Raw genomic sequence first — 24,896 nt, forward strand, 5'->3', positions numbered from 1 at the left:
GCCTCTTCATTTCTATTGTTAATTTCCCCAGCTGCATAGACTGTCTTGATAAGTTCTGACTGCGTGCAGCTATATTTTTCATAAAGGAACGCTCCATAAAGCATGATTGTGTCGTCCTCTTTGCATCTACTTGAATTGCATCATTTCGAAAACGGTCCACGATGTCTAAGAATCCAGGTGTAAAATTTTGTCCTAAAATACCATTTAGCAATGCTGCACTTTCTACTATAGGACCCTTTCCCGGAGATTTTTCTGGGTCTTCGTCTTTTTTCAACTTTGAAGGGCATGTATATCTTAAGTGATACCAAAGTTGTCTCTTGAGAAGAAACCCTAAATCCTTCAGGACTGGGACCATAGTCCGAATATGATATGAATGCTTTTTCCTGGGTAGTGGGTCTCCTAGTTAAAATAAGTTCCCCTTCTTTCAAGGATAGGACCTCGCAATTATGGTAAAAGTCTCCATATCTTATTAAGTTTGCGAATGCGTCTCGTCGTTGTTTAGAGTTTTTGGGCATAGCTAAGATTCTAGCAGCTTTTATTTCATTTTCATAATGTTATTCAACATGTCTAGAAAAGTTGTTGCATATTATTTTTTGACAAAAATAGCATGAGTGCCGTTTATCTCGTATTCTCTTTCCATTATTCTTTCTCGTCTCTCCTACCGATATCGGACATAACTCCACATCATCTTTGTTATTTTGAGCCACTTTACGCTCAGGTAACGGAGTTTCTTCTTTATTATGGTCATCGGTATTAGGACTTGTTTCATTTTCTCGGAAACTTCGAAACTGGAATTATTAGGACTTGTTTCATTTTCTTGTGAAACTTCCAAACTGGAAGTATTACAACTTCTTTCATTTTCTTGTGAAACTTCCAAACTGGAATTACTCCCATCTGAACTAGGAGAGTACACACTACCTGAATCTTCAAAAGGATTAAGCGAATAGTCCGCTCTGTCTTTCTCCTTAAGTACCACATTTCTATTGTTCGTATTATTAATGTTCCTCGTGCTATAATTATATGTTGATGGTATGGATCATTCAAAGACGAGTTCAAGTTCATAACAGCTAAGCTCTGAGTGCTAACACATGTGTTAATTGTTTTTTATGGGCGTGACACGTGCTACTGGTTTTTGTCATGCTTCTTCCGTGCTGGTTTGATCTGCAAAAATATTTAGAACTCAAATTTTAAATCGGCTATCAATAATTATATTATAGATTATCATTAAGAACCCTAGTTTTTTAAAGTATCACATTCATACAATATAACAGAAAACTGTATTTTTACAATTGTAAGAGTTGGAATACCGGAGTACTTAGGAAACCTTCTCGTTGGAACTTTACCACGCTGAGCAAATGGGACGTGAATTATTTAAAATTCCCTCATCTTAATGTTCGTCTCGGCACCCGTATAACTTATAATTTTTGAAAGTGGCGGAGGTAGTAACCTGAGAGTTTCCATCTGTTGTCAATCTAGTGGTGTGAGAACGATATTTATTGTCGTTTTCTGTACTACTGGATTAAGAACTTAGTTTGTATCTTGTTTGAATTTGATGTATGACCTTATGGACTGTTTTGAGGGTGACTCATTAAACTTACTGTTCAATGACCTTGGCATTCTTTTGAACCTACTTGGTATTTTTTGGCAATGCAATGAAAGTAAATTTTAAAAGCAGAAAGCTAATTTTAGAAACAATTTGAGGCTTAAATATTGGAAGTTATAATTGGGTAGATAAATAATGATAAAAATTTTCAATATTTCTTTATTATAGAAGAATATAAACTAACATTAATCGATGGCGGCTCTAGCGGCTAGGCATAATATGGGTAAAATGTTTTAGTTTCATTTCATTAATTGATATTTTAATCTTATGTTTTACAGTAGACGTACTATATTTAAATGGTAAACTAATAACACATACGATTTTCTATAAGTAAATATAAAACTACTACGCTACAGACAAACGTATATTATGCGTTTCAGCTTCTAACATTATTGTAAGAAATATTGTAGACGAAATACAAAATGGAAGCAAATGCTAATATAAAACTACTACGCTACAGACAAACGTATATTATGCGTTTCAGCTTCTAACATTATTGTAAGAAATATTGGTAGACGAAATACAAAATGGAAGCAAATGCTACAGCTTGATGAAGCACGGGACGAAGTCCAAAGAGAACATATGATTATTTGTTGCCGATATGTTCTAAATCAGGCTTAAGTGAACGATTACTTGGTTTCGTGTAACTTTCCAAGCTCGATGCATCATATCTGTCTAATAAAATCGTAGATTATTTACACAACATTGGGCTTGACATTTACTGTTGTGTCAGCCAGTCTTATGACGAAGCTTCCGTAATGTCAGGAGAGTTCAGAGGCGCGCAAGCGAAAATAAGAGGAATGACAAAAACCCTTGTCCATATTTGCATTCCTCACAGACTCAACTTGGTTTTTGTTGATGCAATTAAAAAATGTTCAATCAGTTGGTGATGCTATCGGTATTTTAGAAGCTATTTATGCTTTCCAAGCTGCATCAACTTTACATCAAATGGGGGATCAAAGACGTTAAAAGGGACCTACATAGTGACAAGATATGTCACGTTTTGACGTTTCTCAGAATATTCTATTAAACTTTGAACTCTTTAGTATAACTGACAATATTCTAAGTGAAGGGCAAAGGCGTTTTTCAGAAAACTCAAGTTTGCTAACTTGGATTTTATCTTATGATCCAAACTCAAATAGCTTTTTAGATTCAGAAATGCTGTGTTCCTTGCTAAACTTTGGGGGAAGGATTAAACATTTTGTACCAAGCTGAAAACGCAATGTGACCTAGGGAAATCTATGTTTTCTAAGTGTAAAAACAAACATGATCTATCTCTACACAGACATTTGTGATTCTTATGTCATATACAGAACCGAAGGAGATAGTTTCAGTTGTTCGAGTAATGCCAGTAAGTTCAGCTTCAGCCGAAAGAAGTATCTCAACTATGGGGCGTATTAAAATTTCCATTGAAAAACAATTAAGTTACAAGCTGTTGAGCAACTCAGAGGCGGTAGTTGACGAATTTGCAAGTAAAAAAGGGAGAAGATTACAGTTTTGTCTAAGATGGACTCTAAAAATGTTCAAACATTTTCAACATAAAACGGTATCTCACATAAGACTATTGTAGTAGTGTCTTATTTACATTTACATCCCATTTCTACTAGTAAGAATTCTCAGATAACTTAAATCGTTAAGTAAAATTTCTAGTTAAGTAAAATTAGCTTAAATTTATAGTTTTAAGTAAAATATATTTTAAAAATGTATAAACATTCTCAATTTCTTTGCAAAACGAAAATGCAGCAGCTGCATAATACTCTGGTTAAAGCGGAGAGTGCAGGAAGAGTCTATACCGGTTTCGGAGATCTTTTCCCCTCATCAGTAAACCCATATCCTCTTCTCTCCGCTTTAACCATTTACCATAGCTTAGGGCCTTCCCGAATTGCAAAGAAAGAAATGTCACGGATGAACTAGGGCCATCTACCGGAAAACAAACTAAGTTATCAATCGAAGCAGCGCAGAAAACGACAATAAATATCGCCTCCGTACCACCAGATTGACAACAGGTGGAATACTTTCTTTGGTTACACCTCCTGAGACTTTTACAATTTATAAGTCATACAGGTGCCGAGAAAATTAAGATGAGAGAATTTTAAATAATTCACAACTCATCTACTCAGCATGGTAAAGCTCCAACAAGAAAGATTCCTTAATACTCAAAAGAGTAAATGAATTAAAAATGTATAAACATTCTCAATTTCTTTGCAAAACGAAAATGCAGCAGCTGCATAATACTCTGGTTAATTATTTATAAAAATATATTTTGTTCAGAAGTTATCATGTTTACGGACATAATATATTAATATATACGTCTATTATTTTTGGGTTTCTGGGACCTCAAAAGTCTTGCCATGAGACCTTTTTTTCTTGTCATGAAACCATTTTCTAATCAAAAATTCGCTAAAAAGTGATTTCCAGCTGAATAATTATAAAAACTTCCACACCCCCCGGTAATTTGCCTACCCCAGTTAAATTTTCTAGAGCCGCCACTGAGACATTAATATTTTAACAAAATAAAAAAAGGTAGAATATATAATATTCGTCAAAAATTCATAATTGTTAGCATTTATGCTTTTTGTCCAGATATAAAAGCTTTGGCAACTAGAGATTCTTTTTCTTTGTATTGTTTAATCGTATGTTCCAACTCAACTAGTTCCTGCAAAATTTCTTTATTTTTGGGTTCTAATTTTAGTGCTTCATTTAATCTTCTTTTGGCTAAATGGTAATCTCCCAACATTCTTAGGCATTTAGCACTGTTGTAATACATTTTAGCAGAAATTTTTAGATCAGTTCCTTTCACCAATTCATTGATTTTGTTAAAATTAATGCATGCTTTTTTATATTCTTCAGTTTTAGTACAAGCCACCAGTAAATTAGAGTATAACTTTAACAATAATTCCTGTTGTTTGACTTGATCTTCATAAGTGTCTAATTGACACATTTCTAATTTTGATACAGCCATGTTGTACTCCCTTATAGCACCTTTAATGTTTCTTGAATATATATCTTTACCTTTAGCACATAATGCCAAACAATACTCGTAAACAAATAAGAAATTATTTTGTTCTTCTTTTGGTAATGCTTCAAATCTTTTCGCAGCCCCTATATTTACAATTTCTACCAGTTCTATCTCAAATAAAACCTCAGTGTCTGGTGGAACTCTTTGAAGACAACCAAGGGCACCATACGCAAACATTGGTTGGATTAAAAATTGGGATTTTTCACTCACTTGCATACTTTGCACAGCTATATCTAACCCAACAATGACCTCACCACAGTTTATAAGAAACTGATGAGGTCTATTTCTGGCATAAGTAGAATCAAAAGGTTCTGCATTGTATTCTATATAGGCATTGTATTGCACACGCACCATTTCCGAATCCTGTGGTTTCGCTCCATATCCTTCTCGAATCACTTTCTTCTTAACTGCTCCATCATTCGTCAGATTCTTCATTTTAGAGGATATGACTTCAAATGGCTGACCTTGAACATAGGAATCTTCGTCCTGAAAATCTCCTGCTACTTGCATGTTCATGAATTTTAATAAATTATTCTTATATTCACGTTCCTCTTCAGGATCGTCTTGTTGTATAACTTCATCATCATTATTGACGGTAAATTCATACCCACCTTCCATTAAGGCCCTGAAATTATAAAATGCAATCAATACACGAAAATTTATTAATAAATTAATGAAAAATTTTGGAAAAGTGAAACTAAATGTTTTTATCAGTTAGTAATTCAAATTATTTTTATTTTCATATTATACTGATTAATTATGGCTACTTGAATGAAGACAAATTAGCATGCTTGCAATACAACTAACTGTATATAGTATATAACATCAGGCATATCTGTGTAATATGAGGATATACATTCAACAAGGGCGAACTTGCCATTAACTCGCCACTGGAGTTCATCCTTGTTGCACGCATAGCCTCATATATCATAAAGGCAAAATAATAATTGTGGGTCATACCTAAACTGATCAACAAAAATCACATTTTTGCTAATTTAATAAATAAACAAAACTCACAGTTACAACTATAATGAAGTTCCTTTGCTTTCGCTCTTTAGAACAAAACTAGTTTGGTGGTATTTGGCTATTGGTAGGTTGAGCATAATATCAGTATATTCATTTTTTGACGTACTAACTGTACATACTTTGTCAAACTAGCAAAAAATACTGCAGTTATACATAATGAGAAAATAGATGCACTATTGTTGTGAAACAGCGCCAGTATGCGATATTCAAGACAATATCAGCATTTTTCAATTTGGTTTATCGGTGAGAAACTACAAACGGTATTAGAAAACTTCACTCTATTATAAGTAAACACGAGGAAGACGACATAAAACAACTATGGGAAGACATTAAAACCAAAACAAATAATGCTTCACAAAATGTTCTAGGTCAAAAAAGGAGACAAGCAAAGAAAAGTTGGATCACAGAAAAAATTCTAAATATCATGGAATAAAGAAGTACTAAATAGAAGAATACAAAATATTTAGTGGAAAAATTAAAAGAAAAAGAAGAGACAAAAACTGTATGTTGAAAGAATTAACTACAAACGCCTTCATTAATTTGATAGATATCCCCTTTGCCATGAAGTTCCTTTAACTTTTAGAATCTGGGTATTGAAATGCTACATATGGCCCATCCTGATGTACAGAAGTGAGACCTGGTCACCTGAATTGACATCTCTGAATTGTGTGGAGGCTTTCAAAACGTGGTGTCTAAGAAAGCTACACAGAATTCCATGAGGTAACAAATAGGTCCTAAGAAGAGCTAATGTCTAAAGTGAATGGTTAGTTTTCATTAAGCCACGAAAGGTTTCATACTTGGGTCATATTCTACAAAATATCAAGTATAATCACATAACTGTCATCTTGATGGGTAAAGTTGAGGGTCGAGAGCAACATTCTTAATTCAGAAACTGATGCGGCATACGAGACACCAGTAGAATAAGAGGAGGGGAAGTAGAGTCTACATACATTTGGCAACCACCATGTGAACGCCTACAACTGTTCTGTAAATCCATACTTAAATGTAAGTAAATATAAGATATTATGTTACGATGAGGTACAGTAAAGAATATTGAACTAGTTTAACAACACAATATTAACTTTTATAATGCATTAGAAAAGCATTAATAGCAAAAGCTTTACATACCTAAACTGGTATATTCAAGAAATTTAATTAAAGAGGAGGAAATAAAAAGAGTAATAAATTATTGCATAGAAATTAAAATGAATCAAACAGAACAAAATATTCTATAAAGAAAAGGTTTATACATACTTTCAAGATCTAAGAATCATTCAGTACATCTAGGTAGCCACACCAGGTAGCCACAGCATGGATAAAAGCATCCAAACAAAAGATGTACCAATTAAATGTGAAGTACAATAAGGACATGTATGGAACTCTACGATAATTACAAACCTATACTCTGAGATTATATCCCAGAGCATTCTTGAACGTTCAGAAGATGGCATAAAAATAACAAACACATTAATAGTTTAATAATATAATGTGCTGATGACACAGAATTCCAGACAGTTCTGAGGGCTTGCAGTGATTAGGTACTTATCAAGATATTAGCGAAATGAAATTTGCTCAAAAATGAAAAAGGCAAAAACAAAAGGTATTTCAGTAATAAACCAGTCATATATTATAGGGGGTCCCAAAAGTAGCGGGACGGTCGAATATTTCACGATATGAACATCCCATCGAAAAATTGAAAAATATGTGTTGGCCCCCCACGGCCCCCTCACTACACCCCCTGGAGGTGGGATGTAGGGTAACTTTAAAATCTTAAATAAGAATCCCCATTTTTTTATTGCACATTTGGATTCCTTACGTAAAGATAAGTAACTTTTATTTGCGGTCTAATATCTCGAGAAATACACTTCCAAATGAAAAACCAAAAAACATGTGTTTGATATTTTTCAAAAGCCTATCGCACTTTAAAATCTGAAATAGGAACCCCCGTTTTTTATTGTAAATTTGGATTTCTCATGAAAAAAAAGGAACATTTATTCGAGACATTTTTTAGAAATGTTGATAGATGGCGCTGAAATTGGAAAAATACAATTTATTAGCGCCATCTATCACCAGATCTAAAAAATGTCTCAAATAAAAAATGTTACTTACTTTTTTATGAGGTATTCAAATCTGCAATAAAAATCGGGGGTTCCTATTTAAGATTTTAAAGTTACCCCCACCTCACCTCCATGGGATGGAGTGGGGGGTCATGTTTAGTGTTATTAGATAGGTGTTTCAAAAATATTTATGTTTGTTGGTTTTTCATTTGAAAATTTATTTCTCGAGATATTAGACTGTTTCTATAATTTACCTAGGGTATCAGGATAAAACAGTTTTTTCCGATTATAGCTATCCACAATTCGAAAAAATGTCTCGAATACAAGTTACTTATTTTTGCATAAGCAATCCAAATCTACATTAAAGAATGTGGGTTATTAATCCCTAAATAAAAATGATCCCTTAAAAATTTAATCCTTAAATAATTAATTCCAATTAAAATACTCCTCCCCACTATTCAGTCTACCAAAACGAAGTATTGATAGTGGCGAGGAGTATATCGGGAAAACACATAATTAGGTCCTAATACAAATTACATAAACACATAAATAAGAAGAATTATCTTAATTTTACAAAAAATAATCTTTTGTTATACCTATATTTACTATTTTAGTTGGGAATAAGCCAATGTGTGGCTTATTCCCAATTAATATAATAAATTGACATGACACCATATTAATTTGTAAAATTAAAATAATAATTCTTCTGATTTATGTGTTTTATTCACTTTGTAAAGATTTTCATTATTGTGTGCAAACCCTTCTGAGAAAAGGTTATGGTGTTTAGCCACACAGGTAGGTATACAGTGCCAGCAAAAAAATCTTTACAAAGTGACTAAAACGCATAAATCAGAAGAATTATTTATTATACATAAATTATTTTAATTTTATAAATTATTACTTTGCCATATCAGTTTACTATTTTAATTAGGAATAAGCCACAAAATTAGCTTATTTTGCACAATAGGTTTAATAGATAGGCACAGGTAGACCATATTATTATAGTAGCACCATATAAAATATCGCTTGACCTGGCATACTGGAGATATACTATAATATACAGCACATATAAAAATTTTGCTTCCATATATGCAGGCTCACTCATGAAATTCGATATGTTTAAGATATTCCAGAAGCCTCTACAGATAAAATGCTTTCACAACCCATTAATCATTCAGAATTAGTGGAGGGGTATTAGTACAGTTAAAATAATTAGAGGATAACTGGATGAAAATGATTTAATGAATGAAATTTAATGTTTTGTCTACTTTAATGACAAAAAAAAGCAAGTTCATTAGCAGAACCGAATTCAAAATGATTTTGCATATCATATTTGAAATATTATTTGGTTAAAACATCTCACTTCTGTTGGCAAAAAAATATATTAATTTGTCTGGACTAAATTACAGTCCTGTTGGTCTTAGAAGGGATATGTTCCATGTAAATCTTCCATATATTCCATGTAAATTTTCCCACCAATTGTCGAGGGGAGTATACTATAGTGAGCTATATTTCTATAATATATGAGATATAATATATATTACAGTATAGCTCTGTGTGTGACAAGCTGAAGAGTTGCACAAGAGCCAATGGGTAAACCAATGTTGCAAATTATCCTCATTTAAAATATCGCACACACAATGAAGAAAAACTGATGCATTATTGTGGATACTAGTAGAAGGATATTTATGATTCAATGGAACTGGGCTGAAAATATTTCCCGATAGCAAATAGAGTAGGTACATATAACAACTTAATTGCTACAAACCTGAGACAGAAATAAGGATTAAAAATGAGTGTGGGTTGGTATATGAAAATAATAAACCATTTGATGCCTATGAAATCAAAACCTGCTGTTCCTTTTTTTTAATTTTCAGGAGACTAAAAAAACAATAAAAATGTAAATTTCCCAAAAGGTATCCTGCATTTCTTAATCAAAGTGGCATCAATAAATGTCATAAAATGGCACACTAATTTGGTATAGAGTAATTTTTCTGCATGCCCTTACATCTTCAGAAATTTGTACATTTTTGAAAGAAGTGTAAGTTACACACTTTGGCCAGTGATAAAAGTCTTTAATTTTTTTAATCTTCTGATGTACTCTGTGCAAGTATCTACTTCAAAATATCGAAAAGTTCCGAAGATTCTTGTTCTTTGTCTTGACTCTCATTTTCGGATGAACCAGTTTGAATATTTCTTTGATTTTGAAGTGATTATGAAAATCTGCTTGGTTGGCTATTGCGATCTCTGATCTATTCTGCAGAAACCACTTGGATATAAACTATGTCTATGGTTTAGACGAGTTGCATAAGAAAATACAAATAACCATGAATGAATTCATTCATTGGTGTCAAATAAATCAATCATATGATATGGTGGCATATCAATGAAAATAAGACCATTTTTATCCAATTCACATCTCCACTTAAGGAAGGTGACAATATTATAACCTTAACATTAAATAAATGCAAATTTGAGACTGTCGAACACACTAAATTCCTTGGAATGGAATTAGATTCCAAATTAATTTTAATCATCAAATTAACTCTCTGTAAAAAACTAAATAAACTCTACTTTGCTCTCAATAGTTTGAAATCAAATTTTTATCAATCTTACCTACTTAACTTGTACTATGCATTTGTATACTCTGCCATCAGCTGCAATATAATTGTGTGGGGCAGAGATACAGAAATTGGGGGAATATTCGTCCTTCAAAAGCGATTCATTCGCCTAATTTTTAACTTAGATTACAACGAATCTTGTAGAGATACATTTAAAAAGAATAATATTATGACCTGCACATGCATCTATCTTTTCAAACTATTAACCTACACTTTTCTTAATAAGAATAAGTTTCAAATAAATAGTGATGTCCATAATTACCACACGAGAAATAAAAGTGATATCCACCTAAACAAATTCAACCTATTTCAACTAAAAAAGTCTCCAATGTATGCTGGAGGACAATTTTTTAATTTGCTACCAAATTCAATAAAAGAAATATTGCATTTTAACAAGTTCAAAACCAGGTTAAAGTTGTTTTTAACTGAACATTGTTTTTATTATCTAGACGAATTCATTGGCTGGAACAATAGCTAGCAACTGATTCCGATATTTTTATACTTTTAACAATATTTTATCAGTCTCGTAATCTTGTTCTCTACTAAATGTTTGTTATCATTATTGTTTTTAATAAGATAACTTTAGTTTACTTTAGTGTAGTATTTTTTAATAACCTACTTATTGTTCTACAAGTATACCATGTTTGTGACTTGTCTTGTCATGTAAATGATACAAAAAGATCAATAAATTTATCTATCTATCTATCTAAAGTATTTCCTCGAGTTGTTGAAAAGTTGATTCTTTCAATGATTGTTTTTAGAGTCAAACTGAACTTTGCTTGCTTTTTTGCTGCCAACTTTATAAATCGTGCTAATGATGCGACACATTCACCCTTTTTATCACTTCTATTTAAAATCCCTAGTGTTTGTTCAATCGTTAAAATATTTCTTTGCATTTTACACTACTTATTGACATTTTGGAAGCATTTGTTAAGAGTATAGCTGAGTAGTGTCTCTCTCTAGCCCACACTAAACCTCAGACATTCGGTGTAATCTTCAGTGGTAGGTGACAAAAGTGAATGAAGAGAGAATGATTTCCTAGAGCACTTTTGCTGTCGATGTTGCATTATGGGTCTACCTCACGACTTGTAGTGTTTCCTTCAAATGATTCACTGCGACACTATTTCAGTAAAATGTCAAAAATTCAATTTGAGGAATGAAAAATCATAGCACGGATAATCCGCAGCACAGATAATCCGCGCACCGATAATCAGGGTTCTACTGTATTTTATTGTTTATAAAACTATGGACATAGCAGGGTTTGATTATACGTTAACATTTCAGTGGTATTTTGAATAGGATTTAGAAGGTTTTGAGCCGAAACCTTATGCCTGTAGATTAATACACTTAAATTTTGAAACTGTAAAAAAAAGGGAAAACAAAAAATTTAGGATTTAGCAGGTTTTGATTCTGATGGGCTCAATTAGTAATAAATTAATATAAATGGCTAATTCACAGGTCCCTTAGTTTTAACATAAACTTAGGAAAATCAATTCTAGCAGTTCTGGTTTATCTATGTTGAAAATAATTTGATTGGTTAGTTTGAGTTTAGGTTAAGACAAATAACTTTTATTATAAATGTGATAGCTAGCTATCGCTATCATACAAGAAAACTGAAAACATTCTTCATTCCGCCACTACATGAAAACCTATTGTGGTGGTATTATGATTATTTTAAATTGGAAATGAGTTGGGTTAAAAGGCTACTTTATAAAATTTCTAGAAACAACACTCATGTATTACCAATGAAACTTACTTCAAATTCACTGGTTCCTTTATAATAGACATGGTGATCAATAATCAATATCGTTAGTACTTCTGATAAAATTTATTTTGCAGCACTAGATAAACACATGCATTCAAATCAAATCGAAATAGTAAAAACTAAAAACAAAAAACAAAATTTTCTGGCTTTATTGATTTGAAGGTTGACTGTTGACTTCTGACTCTGACTTGTGACGTGACATGAGCGCTGCTATGCGCTATGAAATAATTTCCTGTAACGCAATGAAACTATTTCGGCTTATACCTAATAGGTGGTGCTGCAATTGTTGGGAGGTGTCCATTTTATATGATGTTTCAATGTAGTGGAAAGCAAATATTGTAACCTTAATTTGTTTGGAAAATTTTGGTCAATATGTGAATAATAATGTCAGATTTATTATATAAAACCCCGTTCAATATCCTGAAGCGGTAAAATAATTACATTGTCTGTATACAGGGTGATTGATTAGTAGGGTAAAGCTCAATAGTAATAGATAGCAATAAAAGTTAATAACAAAAATTTTAGCCACCTTTGAGCTTCACATTACAAAATTAGTTAGAATGTTACAGGGTGTTCGATAACACAGTGGCAAACCAAACTTATGTTTTTTAAATGGAACACCCTATATTTTATTTTAAATTCGAAATCCTGTTAACTTCTCCATCACAAAAATATAAAGGTTTGATATGTTATACAGGGTATTTACAAAGTTATAACCTTTATCTGACAATCGTAACAAGTTCAACTCCCTGTATAAATAAAAATAAGCAAAACAACAATGGTTTATTAATGCCATGTTTTTTAACGTATTGTCAAAATATTCAAGAATGGTCGATATTGCTAATTTTCTTTATATCAAATACAGGGTGAGTCAAAACGCAAGTACATTATTTTCTCAGTAATTTTAAATGGAACACCCTGTATTTTATATCACTATTGAAAAGTACCATTACCGTACTTTAATTTTTAGATAACATTCCCTATGTCTAAATTTATTAGTTTTCGAGATATTTTCATTTTTCAATGGACCAGTAGCGTGGCCACTCAAATCACCAGAATTTAATAAACTGGACTGATTTTTTTGGGATTACGTTACGTTAATAATGAAGTTTATAAAATACCTCCAACAACAAGGGATGAGATGAAAAATAGAATACAAAGTGTATTTTGATGTGTTAATTTACAATGCTCCGTAGAGTAAGTACCTAGCTCATTCAATGATCGTTTTTAGGCGTACATAAATGTGTTAGGAGATAATTTTGAACACCTTATGTAATTAAATATTAAAAATGTTTTATTAAAAGTAGCTTCTAATTTTTTCAAACATGTTTTTTTGCAAAATGTATTACTGATAAATTATGTTTCGTTCTTTATTCGTTACATTGTTACATTTACATACAAAAGTAGTGTTTAATTGTCTTCACAAAATATTGTATTTGTGTTTGTGTGTTTTTTTGTAAAATTTATTACTAATTTTCTTTGTTTATTTGTTGCATTTACATAAAAATATAGTTTTTAATTGTTTCAAAAATGTTGCATGTAGTGGTTGTGTTTTTGTTTGTAAAATGTATTACTAATAAATTATTTTTATTTCTTTATTTGCTACAGTGTTACATTGATTACCGGATTGATAATCGGTAATCTTCAATTGTCAATTCAGTCATGGCTTAGATACTTTAAAATTTAGATAAATTTAAACACCTAAAATAATTTGCTCTGAAAAATGAAAATATCTCGAAAACTAATAAATTTGGGCATAGGGAATGTTATACAAAAATTAAAGTACGTTAATGTTACTTTTCAATAATGATATAAAATACAGGGTGTTCCATTTAACAGTACTGAGAAAATAATTAATGTACTTGCGTTTTGACTCACCCTGTATTTGATATAAAGAAAATTAGTAATATCAATAATTCTTAAAAAATTTGACAATAAATAAAAAATATGGCATTAATAAACCATTGCTGTTGTGTTTATTTTTATTTATACAGGGAGTTGAACTTGTTACGATTTTCATACAAAATTGGTTATAACTTTGTAAATACCCTGTATAACATTACAAACCTTTATATTTTTGTGATGGAGAAGTTAACAGGATTTCGAATATAAAATAAAATATAGGGTGTTCCATTTAAAAAAAAACATAAGTTAGGTCTGCCACTGTGTTATCGAACACCCTGTAACATTCTAACTAATTTTGTAATGTGAAGCTCAAATTTGGCTAAAATTTTTGTTATTAACTTTTATTGCTATCTATTACTATAGCGGAGCTATTGAGCTTTATTCTACTAATCAATAACCCTGTATAGTGTGTCAGTGTCAAAGCCAAATGGAATAAACTCATTATTTCGTGACGTATATTATGGCAATTTTGGAGATAAATCCTGAAACAGGTCGATTTTTATTTTTAAAGTATGATTTATTGGCATGATAAAGTATGATATCATACTAGCGACGTCATCCGTCTGGGCGCAGGGCCGCGTTTAGGTCAATTGCCGCCCTAGGAAATTCTCTAGTAGCCGCCCTTCAAACATGTACCATTTTTGCGAAAAAAAAAATGCAAGCAGAATTTTTTATTTAGGGAGCGCTCAAGTATTAAAGTATTATGTAACACGATTTTTGAAGATTTTTTACCCCCCTCCCCCCCACGTAACGCAATTTTTGAAGATTTTTGACCCCCCTCCCAACCAGCGTTACGTAATACTTGAACGGTCCCTTAAATAAGAAATGTATTGTTTGGAAATGTATTAAAATGAGAAACATAGAATTTATAAAAAATAATATTTTACACAAGTGAGAAGAACAAAAATCACGCTGATCACAGTATGGTATGAATTCACTTTTGACCGGTGAAAATAAACACAGAATGTTTTACATAAAAATGAAAAATTATGATTATGTATAATTTGCAATTTGCACTAGTATAAGATAGGAATGTGTTGCGATAGCAGTAGCCGTTATGTTTTAACTGTTATTTCACTCAAGCTATTTCACACTGTTACATCATTTTCATAACAACTGAAATATTCAGGTAGCTGACTACTTTTTTAATTATTGTAGACCTATAGGAAGAAAACCTACCCGTGTCCCGTCTAGAGTTCACGTCCGTTTTTTTAATTATTAACAATTTAATTTGTATGTAATTTCTACATACATTACATTTATGCAATTTTATTATAAATGTATTAATTAATAAAGGGTCTACTTTGTTTAAACATTTCTTGAAAAAATTATTTTTTTCCAAATACCTATTTTCTTAATCATATCATTATAGTATGGTATAACTAGATCCAAACCCAGACATCCAAAGTGAAAGTTATCCTCCAGCACCAAATTGTTCTATATGGTCTACATAATGTTCAGAAAAAAGTCACACCATTTTGAGCGTCGGGTTTGGGGGGAAGAGGGGGGAGAAATCGGTAAATTCGTGGTTTTTTAAGTTTTTCGTCAATATTTCTAAAACTATGCGGTTTAGCATGAACAACCTTCTTTACAAAAATGTTCTACATTAAATTTGAAACAAAAAAGGTCCTCTGCATAATCCGTCTAAAATGAACGGCTCCAAAGTTATGGAGGTAGTATAGTATAATTGGTCCAAAAAAGGCCTAACCCAGACATTAAAAGTAAAAGTTTTCCTCCAACACCAAATTGTTCTATATGGTCCAAATATTATTCAGTAAAAAGTTACACCATTTTGAGCGTCCCGTTTGGGGGGTAAATAGAGGAGAAATCGGTAAATTAGTAGTTTTTTTATGTTTTTCGTCAATATTTCTAAAAATATGCTTTAATGTTCTATACAAAAATGTTCTACATTAAATTTAAAACAAAAAAGGTCCTATACAGAATTGTTATAAAATCAACGATTCCACAGTTACGGAGGGTGAAAAGTGGAGGTTTTCGATACTTTTTATATTTTTTGAGCAATTTATAATATTTTTACTGATTGAAATAAATTTTCTTTAACAGGATTTGCTATTTCAGTGGCCGATGGTATGTTAGTGATAATCACTTGAAGAATTAAACGTCAACCTCACCACCCAAAATCATCTTCAATTGCCCAAAAAATATAAAAAGTATCGAAAACCTCCACATTTCACCCTCTGTAACTCTGAAGCCGTTGATTTTATAACAATTAAGGATAAGACCATTTTTGTTTTAAATTTTATGTAGAACGTTTTTGTATGTAACATTGTCTACGCTTAAACATAGTTTTAGAAATATTGACGAAAAACGTAAAGAAATAACTAATTTACCGACTTCTCCCCCATCTCCCCCCCAAACCGGAAGCTCAAAATGGTGTAACTTTTTACTGAACAATATGTGGATCATATAGAACAATTTGGTGTTGGAGGAAAACTTTTACGTTGGATGTCTAGGTTAGGCCTTTTTTTTTGGACCAATTATACTATACTACCTCCGTAACTTTGGAATCGTTCATTTTAGAAGGATTATGTATAGAACATTTTTTATTTCAAATTTATTGTAGAATATTTTTGTATAAAATGTTGTTCATGCTAAACCTCATAGTTTTAGAAATATTGACGAAAAACGTAAAAAACTACGAATTTACCGACTTCTACTCTCCCCCTCTCCCCCTCTCCCCCTCAAACCCGACGCTCAAAAAGTGTACCTTTTTTCTGAACATTATATGGACGATATAGAACAATTTGGTGTTCGAGGATAACTTTCACTTTGGATGTCTGGGTTATGTCATTTTTTGAATCAATTCTATCATATTATTAATGATCATAGAAAAAGTTAAAGTATATTTTAATAAATTATTTTTATTAAATAATAATTTATTGAACATAATTTATTCATTAAAATATACCTTAACTTTTTCTATGATTAATAATGATAGTATCATTACAAAAAATGGATTTTTGAGAAAATATTATTTTTTTCAAAAATTATATAAAAAATTAGACTGTTTATTAATTATTAAATGTCTAGACAAATTGCATATTTGTAATTTACACAAAAGTACATACAAATTAAAAGAAGAAATATCAAAATTCATTGAGTAGATCCCAAGATATAGAAAATGGTAGTAGTTTTAAGTTGCTTTTTTAGTTTTTGAACTCATGCATTTTTCGGCTCCCGCCAGGTAGCTGACTTAATTGTTGACCTATAGGATGAAAACGTACATGTTTCCTGCCTAGAGTTCGCGTTCGTTTTTTAATTATTAACAATTTAGTGCAATCAACGCAGAAGCTTCCCCTTCACTTACTATGACTAATCATCATTTGAACTACATTTTTAAAAATTCGAGTAAAATATCATCTTTCCGAGTACCTATGTAAGAAGATGTTTTCTACAGACAAAATTTTTAAAGTTATTGTAAATATTTATAAACTAGTATTTTTTACTATATAAGATAATTTTTATCTTTTCTTAATACATTTTGATAGGATCACTTTTCTAGTTTCATTTGGCATACGCAGAATTGTCCTATCTTCATTATTTTCTGTCATTTGGTATTGCAAAACAAAAGTCTCTGGGATAAATAAATAGAATACCTAACTTTTAAACTAATTCCCAGGCAACCAATCGACGTTTTTATAACGTAGATAGCACGTCATAAAAATGACCAATTGACGTGTTTCTATGACGTAGTACTGACGTTGAAAATCACGTGTATTTGTCTCATCGATTTGACGTCACAATTGTGACGATTTTAAAACGTTATTGTACCTACGTTTTTTCACGTCGAGATTGTGACGATTTTCAAACGTCAAAAAGATGATGACTTTTACACGTCGCCGTCGGTAAAATCAAGTCTTTAATACTTTCAAAAAGTGACCTCTTTCAGATGTTTCAAAATAGTATAAAAATAGGTAACATGAAAATGTAGGCTAAAAATTAATTTAATTTAACACGATAACACATAATTAGTTCATTAACAGAAAATAAACATCAAACACAAATAAACATAACCTCAAATAGTTGACAAGAAGAATTACTGAAACTAACTCACTGAGCAAAAACGAATAAAAATCTCTTAATTAACACGTTTCTCCAACTAAGGTATCTAAATAAAAAGTATTATTTTATCACACGACACAAACCACGTAAACAATAAATGAGAAATTTCTTATGAACAACGTTATAAACGAAATTGTTTGGAGTTAATACAAACAAGCTTTTTAAGCTCCTCCCAATTTTGTGACGGCAGACTTGGCTGTCTGAAATGAAAACATTTTTTAAACGTATTTTAACGTCACTAATCTTACGTATTTAAAATCACCTACAAAAGACGTCTATATGACGTAATGTTCAAACACGTGTATATATTCAACCAAAGCTGACGTTTCCTCGACGTTATATGACGTCACTTGGTTGCCTGGAATGGATCGGTCTCAAATTTTGGGAGTTTGTTATGTACCCCAATAACCAACTTTGAGTAAAGCGAAACACTACAGTTCTAAGTTAGTTTTAGGAAAACTTATTAATAAATAACGATTTTCAGTTATTTTGCAGTTTACGAAGCTACAAATTAACTTTTTGACTTTCAAAAATCGTCATTTTGAAGGTTTTCAATGTTCTAAAAAAATAAATTTTGTAATTTTATGTCAACTATTTAGCTTTTTAATTGAGTGCAAAAAATGGAAAAAATCGCGTTGATTGCACCAAATTGTTAATAATTAAAAAACACGAACTCTAGGCAGGAAACATGATGGTTTTCATCCTATAGGTCAAGTCCACAATAACTAAAAAGTAGTCAGCTACCTTGATATTAATTTCATTGTCCCGAACATGGTCTATTTCTTGCTTATTTCCCTGGCTGGAGTATTATATCAGTGCGACGACACGAATATTATCTCCTTGTAATAATTCAGTTTAAAAATCCCAACTCGTAACTCGATTTTCTACTGGTAATCTTTAGTTTCTACAATATGTGCAATATTGATGTGATCAGTCAATTCACCGTCTTTGCGGAGCTTCTGGCGGCCCAATAATCACAAATTTATGACTTCCGTTTTTTTGGATGAATAGTGTTAGGTTTAAGATAACAGAATGCTATGTTTGTTTTATTTTTGATATGAATGCAATTTCTTTTATTTAGAAACGAACGCCCACTTCTATTTCATTGATGGATGAATGATGAATATACATATTTGTTATTCGATTTTAATTTTTAAATACAAATATTTTTTTGTACAGTATTTTTGCCGCCCCAGGGGCGTCATTTGATAGGATTAGGGGAGGCAGTTGCCCCCTTCCCTGAAACTAAAAATGACTAAAATTTACAAAAAAATACTTTCAGTTTTCATCATTACATCATTTAATTAATGCATTGTATATTATATAATGATTGCCCCCCCCCCTCAATCAAAATTTCAAGCCCCTGTGCCGCCCTCTCACAATTTGCCGCCCTAGGCAGCTGCATATATTGCCTAATCGATAAAGCAGCCCTGTCTGGGCGTAATCACGCAATCGATGATTTTTTAATTAGAATAATTAGGGGTCGTGTGCAAGCTCATTTGAAAGGTAATTCAATTCTTTATTCAGTAATGTAAACATTAACATAATTATTTATACAGGGTGTTCAAAATGTGCGTAATTTATTTAATTCAAAATACATACATTTTAATTATTACCTACTGTCAGAAAACAGAAATAAAATGTTTATTTGACAAATAAACATTGCCTTCGTTTTTCACTTAAATTAAATATTTCACACTGTCATGTGTGCCAAGAGGCTGAGGTACGTGGCAGCTTTTAAGCAAAAAGCAATTTTTATTTGTAAATAAACATTTCTTATCTCTCTTCTGGCAGCAGTAAAATGTAAGTATCTTTAATTAAATACATTACACACATTCTTCTTTTTGTGGCCATTAATTTAATTAAAAAAAAGAGCGTAGTACTTTTGTGGAGCGCCGACAGAAGTGAATACCTACTTCTTAAGTATAGATTCGATTCTATTCTATTCAATTCAATTAGTTTCGATTTGATCCGATTCGATTTATTTTATTTAACGTTTTGTATTTAATTGTATATATTGTAATTTTATTAAATTTAAATAATTTTATTTAATTTCATTTAATGAATAGGTACTTATATTTTGTTAAATTTTATTTTTAATTTTTTTTATATGATTTTAATAAATGTATTTTATAAAATAATTATGTTAATGTTTATATTAGTATTGAATAGTGAATTGACTTACCTTTCAACTGAGCTAGCACACGACCCATATTCTCATTTAAAGAATCGTCGATTACGGCATCACGCCCAAACGGATGACGTCACTAGCATGATATATATGCCAAAAAACAGGGGCGTGCGGTTCATGGAAGCAAGGGAAGCATTGCTTCCCTTGGTTTCCGTAGGTAATACCATGCCATACCAACTGAGTAACTGAGATTATTTAAAAAAAAAATGAACAAACACATATAAGCAGAAGCAGGATTTTAAGTTGCATACGAGAATATTTAATTATGTAATACAACCAGTAAGTAATAAGAAAAGACAAACGTATTTTACTCTATTTTTGTCATACAGTAAATAACAAAGCAATGAAATACTCTAAAAGCAGCGATGCATGCTTAGGGTTACCATACGTCCGGATTTCATCCGGACAGTCCGGATTTCATCCGGACAGTCCGGATTTGAAAGACATGTCCGGATTGGCGTCCGGATATGAGAAATGTCCGGATTTTTTCTTTACTAAAAAAAATATTAAAAAAACATATTTAACAAATTACTCGAAGACTTCAAAGATGCAAATTTTATTACGGTTATAATTGATAGATTAAACAGAAACGCAATCAAACTGTCTCCGGTATGTTTTCGTTATTTTAAGCAAAATGAAGGTGTCAACGGTCAACGTGAAACTTTTATTTTTTGATAAACTTCCGGGTGAAACATCTGATCTTTTAGTAGAACATGTTTGAAAATGTATTAAAAAGTACTCTATTGATTCAAAAGTAGTTTGCCTTTGTGCTGATAATATTAACAGGGCCGCGTTTAGGTCAATTGACGCCCTAGGCAATTTTCTAGTAGCCGCCCTTCAAGCATGTACCATTTTTGCGAAAAAAAAATTGCAAGCAGATTTTTTTATTTAAATGAGTATACATAAAAATTGTCATTCCAGTTCGATCACATCAGATTTCTTTCTTGATTTTTCTTTGGAAAAATCATCTATAATGTCGCCATAATTTATCGCCTTTGTTACGTCACTTTTTATGGACAAAATCGACAAATTTTTAAGACGTTCTTGCGTCATACTTGATCGGAAATTATTTTGATGACTATTTTAAATTCTTGACATTTTCGAAAATGACCTTTCAGCGGACACGTTGGTTGTCAACTGGGAGGCGCAAATAAATGCGCAAAGCAATATCAAAATTAGGGAAAATATCTTTCAATCCACTCTTCTTTAAATATTTAGATATGTCAATTATTGGTGATTGGTGATTTTATTGTGGTATCCAAATGAAACTTTAAGTGAATGCGTTCATGTATGAATGATGTAGGTATCTATTAGTGCAGTCAGTGAGGGTATTTGGCTCCGAATTCTATCCTACTGCATCAATTTACTTGATATTTTCACTGTAAGTAGGGAATAGCTCAAGAAACAAAGTCTACGCTATATCCTATGACGCTTTTAACTTAGGGGTGGTTCCCACCCGTTCTCGGGGGTGAAATTTTTTTTATCAAACTAACACCGGAAGTGGCCAGAGAACCTAATTCTAAGCAATAACTGTTTTATAAATTTTTTTGAAAACTGAATACTTTTTGAGTTATTCGTGGTTAAAAATTTGCCATTTTCATTGAAAAATGACATTTTTCGGAGGCTGTTTTTTTGGGAATACCATCAAAATTGTGCATCTAACGAAAAAAACTATGTAAAACATTTTTGTAGGTTATGAAAAATCAGAAAGATTCATTTTTTCATAAATCTTCTAGTTTTAATAAAAAAAAAGAGATGGTATATGAAAAAAGATTTTTTTGGTGCCTGCTCAAATCGGTGTATTCAACTTAAAATAACAAAGAAATTGTCGATTTTAGGGGTATAATGCTACGAATGCCTTGTGTAGTGCTTGAAAAGACCTTTAAAACGAGAACTGTTAAATGTCGGTTACATTCAAACTAAGCTAGATATGGTGCAAAAGAACTTATGACTAAGTATTTTAAGGAAAAATGAAAAGTATATTTAACCCCTCATCCACCAGAAATTAAATGCATCGTTTTTCTTTTAGACTACCTTCTACTATAGTGTTATTTCTATATTCAAAAAGTTGGACGGTTTTAAAATAAATGGTTTTTGAAAAGAATAAGATCAAATTATAGAGCGCATTTTTAAATTTTCTTAAAAATCTTCCTTTTTCTCCATGTAATTCGAAAGTGATAGAGATACGTAAAAAATACCTTACAAAAATGTAGGTTTTCTTTTAGATAACAATTTTATTTTTCTTTCATTACTGTATCCCATTATCATTTTCGAGTTACATGGAGAAAAAGGAAAATTTTTAAAAAATTTAAAAATGCTCTCTATGTTTGATCTTATTTTTTTACAAAAACCATACATTTTAAACCCGTCCAACTTGTATAACATAGAAATAACGCTATAGTAAAAGGTATTGTAGAAGCAAAACGATGCATTTAAATCTGGTGGATGAGGGGTTAAAATATATATACTTCGCATTTTATCTTAAAATAAATTAGTCATCCTTTTTTGTTGCACCATTTCTCGCTTAGTTTGAATGTAATCGAAATTTAACAGTGCGGTCGTTTTAAAGGTCTTTTCAGGCAGTACTTACAAAAGATATTGATAGCATTATACCCTTAAAACCGACCATTTGTCTATTATTAAGTTGAACACACCCATTTGAGCATGCACAAAAAAAATTTCTTTTCACCTACCATATCTCTTTTTATGTTATCACTAGAAGACTGATGAAGGAACGAATCTCTTTGATTTTTCATAAGCTACAAAAATGTTTTATATATAGTTTTTTTCGTTAGATGCATAATTTTTAAGGTATTCACAAAAAAACGTCCAAAAAGGCGACATTTCTCAATGAAAATGACAAATTTTCAATCACGAATAACCCAAAAGGATTCAGTTTGAAAAAATTATAGAACAGTGCGCCCGCCGCTTTTGCGGTGCTGTCGACGGCTCAATAATCCCTAAATTTACGACTTCTGGCCTTTTTGAATGAGTAGTGTTAAGAAAATGTAATTTGTTTTCTAGAAATGAATGCCCACTTATATTCCATTGATGGATGTGATGTACTTAAATGTTATTCGATTTTAATTTTAATATACGAATATTTTTTGTACAGTATTTTTGCCGCCCTCTCATAATTTGCCGCCCTAGGCAACTGCCTATATTGCCTAATGGATAAAGCAGCCCTGAATACTAGCTTTGATCGCGCAGTACGTCCTGGGTATACCCAGAGGGAGAACGCCTGCGCATTACAAAATTGGGCGTTCGCGGAGTCCAAATCTTTCCCTCTGAACACCCTCCGGATTTTTAATTCGGTGTTCGCGCAGTACAGAAAAAAGATCCTGAACATGCCCGGGGTACGCTCTCGACGTTCGAGGATTTTGTTTCGGATTTTAAGTTCGCACAGGCGCACAAAATATTTGGGAAGAATTTCTTTCTTACTCCTTCCAATTCTTAACCTAAAATATTGTTTTGTTAAACAACTTGTAGATGTAGATTCTGGTTTTTAAAGTTTTGAAATTATGTAAAGTGTTGTGTCATTTAAATATTCTTCAAACAAATTTTAATATTTTTTATATTAAAGCTTTTTTGTTGTTTTTGTCAATGTTTTCCATTTCGTATGTTTATAAATAAGTAGGTACCTTTTCAAGTATTATTTTCATTCGATATTCGATAATTATCTATTACGGTAGTATGTATTACAATAAATTGTAGTCTGTTTTTACTTAATTTCTTCTATCTAAATGAACTTATAAGTACCTACATATTCTTGTGGTTTATTTTTCAGTTTAATTTATGAGTTAAATTAGTCTCTTATTGAATATAATAAAACATAAACAATACATCAAACTTATTCTGAAACTATTTCTTGTGTCTTGTTATATTTCATTATTTTTGTGGTGTAATAAACCATAATACAATGCCACAACCCATTAAATTCAATACATAGATATCAAAATTGAAAATGATTGTTTTACTAAATTATTCCTTCCTTCAGATAATGTTCAACCCTCATGAAGTTAAAGGTAATTTTTATATCTACATATCAACAATCTTTTACTCTACAAAAATGTAAGCTGGATTTCAGAGTGGAAATAACCACATTATATTGTGGAAATAATAAAGAAAGACTATCAAATTTCTACCTTCTAAGAAAGGCATTGAATTATTGAATAGAAAGTTAATCCTTTGCCTGTTGCCTTTATTCTCTTTTCTTTTTCTGTTTCTCTTTGTTGACATACAAATTTGTTGCATTTGCATTTTTTTTGACATTTATTTCGACGCTGTGTCTAGGTACACGCTAACGTGTACGCAAATAAAAAAGTTAGGTACACGCTTAAACGTCATTAAGTCAGTGACGTCATTATTTAGCGTGTACTATGACTGGGTTTTTTGGTACACGCTAATTTGAGCCGCGTGTATGCTGTGGTAAAGTATCTGTAAGTATTGTGAGTGTCAGAGTGTGGTTAGAATTTGTCTAATCGCGTTATGTTTACACATAATCGCCTATGTTTATATTGATTTATAAAGAGTTTCCTTATTTTTTTACTTGTTTAGTGTTTTTTTTTAATTAACTATGGAGTGTGGACAATTATTTAGTTCTTTTAATTAGTTTAACAACATTTT

The 24,896-nt window shown here is 31.4% G+C and overlaps 2 protein-coding genes across 3 annotated transcripts in view; one reads left to right on the top strand and one right to left on the bottom strand.

Annotated features, from left to right (window-relative positions):
- The window catches only part of LOC114330435 (leukocyte tyrosine kinase receptor), a 366,482-nt gene that overhangs the window by 162,926 nt on the left and 178,660 nt on the right, over positions 1-24,896 (top strand). The gene's annotated exons all lie outside the window — the stretch shown is intronic.
- Positions 1,745-12,263, bottom strand: LOC114330436 (inactive peptidyl-prolyl cis-trans isomerase shutdown). The gene is made up of 2 exons (XM_028279777.2): positions 12,083-12,263; positions 1,745-5,247 (listed from the first exon to the last, which is right to left on the bottom strand). Exons 1-2 carry the CDS (start codon positions 12,112-12,114, stop codon positions 4,170-4,172), a joined length of 1,110 nt encoding a protein of 369 aa, XP_028135578.1. The 5' UTR covers positions 12,115-12,263; the 3' UTR covers positions 1,745-4,169.

Source organism: Diabrotica virgifera, chromosome 6 (genome assembly GCF_917563875.1).
Source record: "Diabrotica virgifera virgifera chromosome 6, PGI_DIABVI_V3a".
Classification (NCBI taxonomy): domain Eukaryota; kingdom Metazoa; phylum Arthropoda; class Insecta; order Coleoptera; family Chrysomelidae; genus Diabrotica; species Diabrotica virgifera.

Excerpts from the sequence above, each read along its gene's own strand:
- LOC114330436 (XM_028279777.2), bottom strand. The coding sequence starts at position 12,114 with ATGTCTATTATAAAGGAACCAGTGAATTTGAA. Across the intron at positions 5,248-12,082 it reads AAGGAACCAGTGAATTTGAA|GGCCTTAATGGAAGGTGGGT; the intron begins GTAAGTTTCATT and ends TTATAATTTCAG.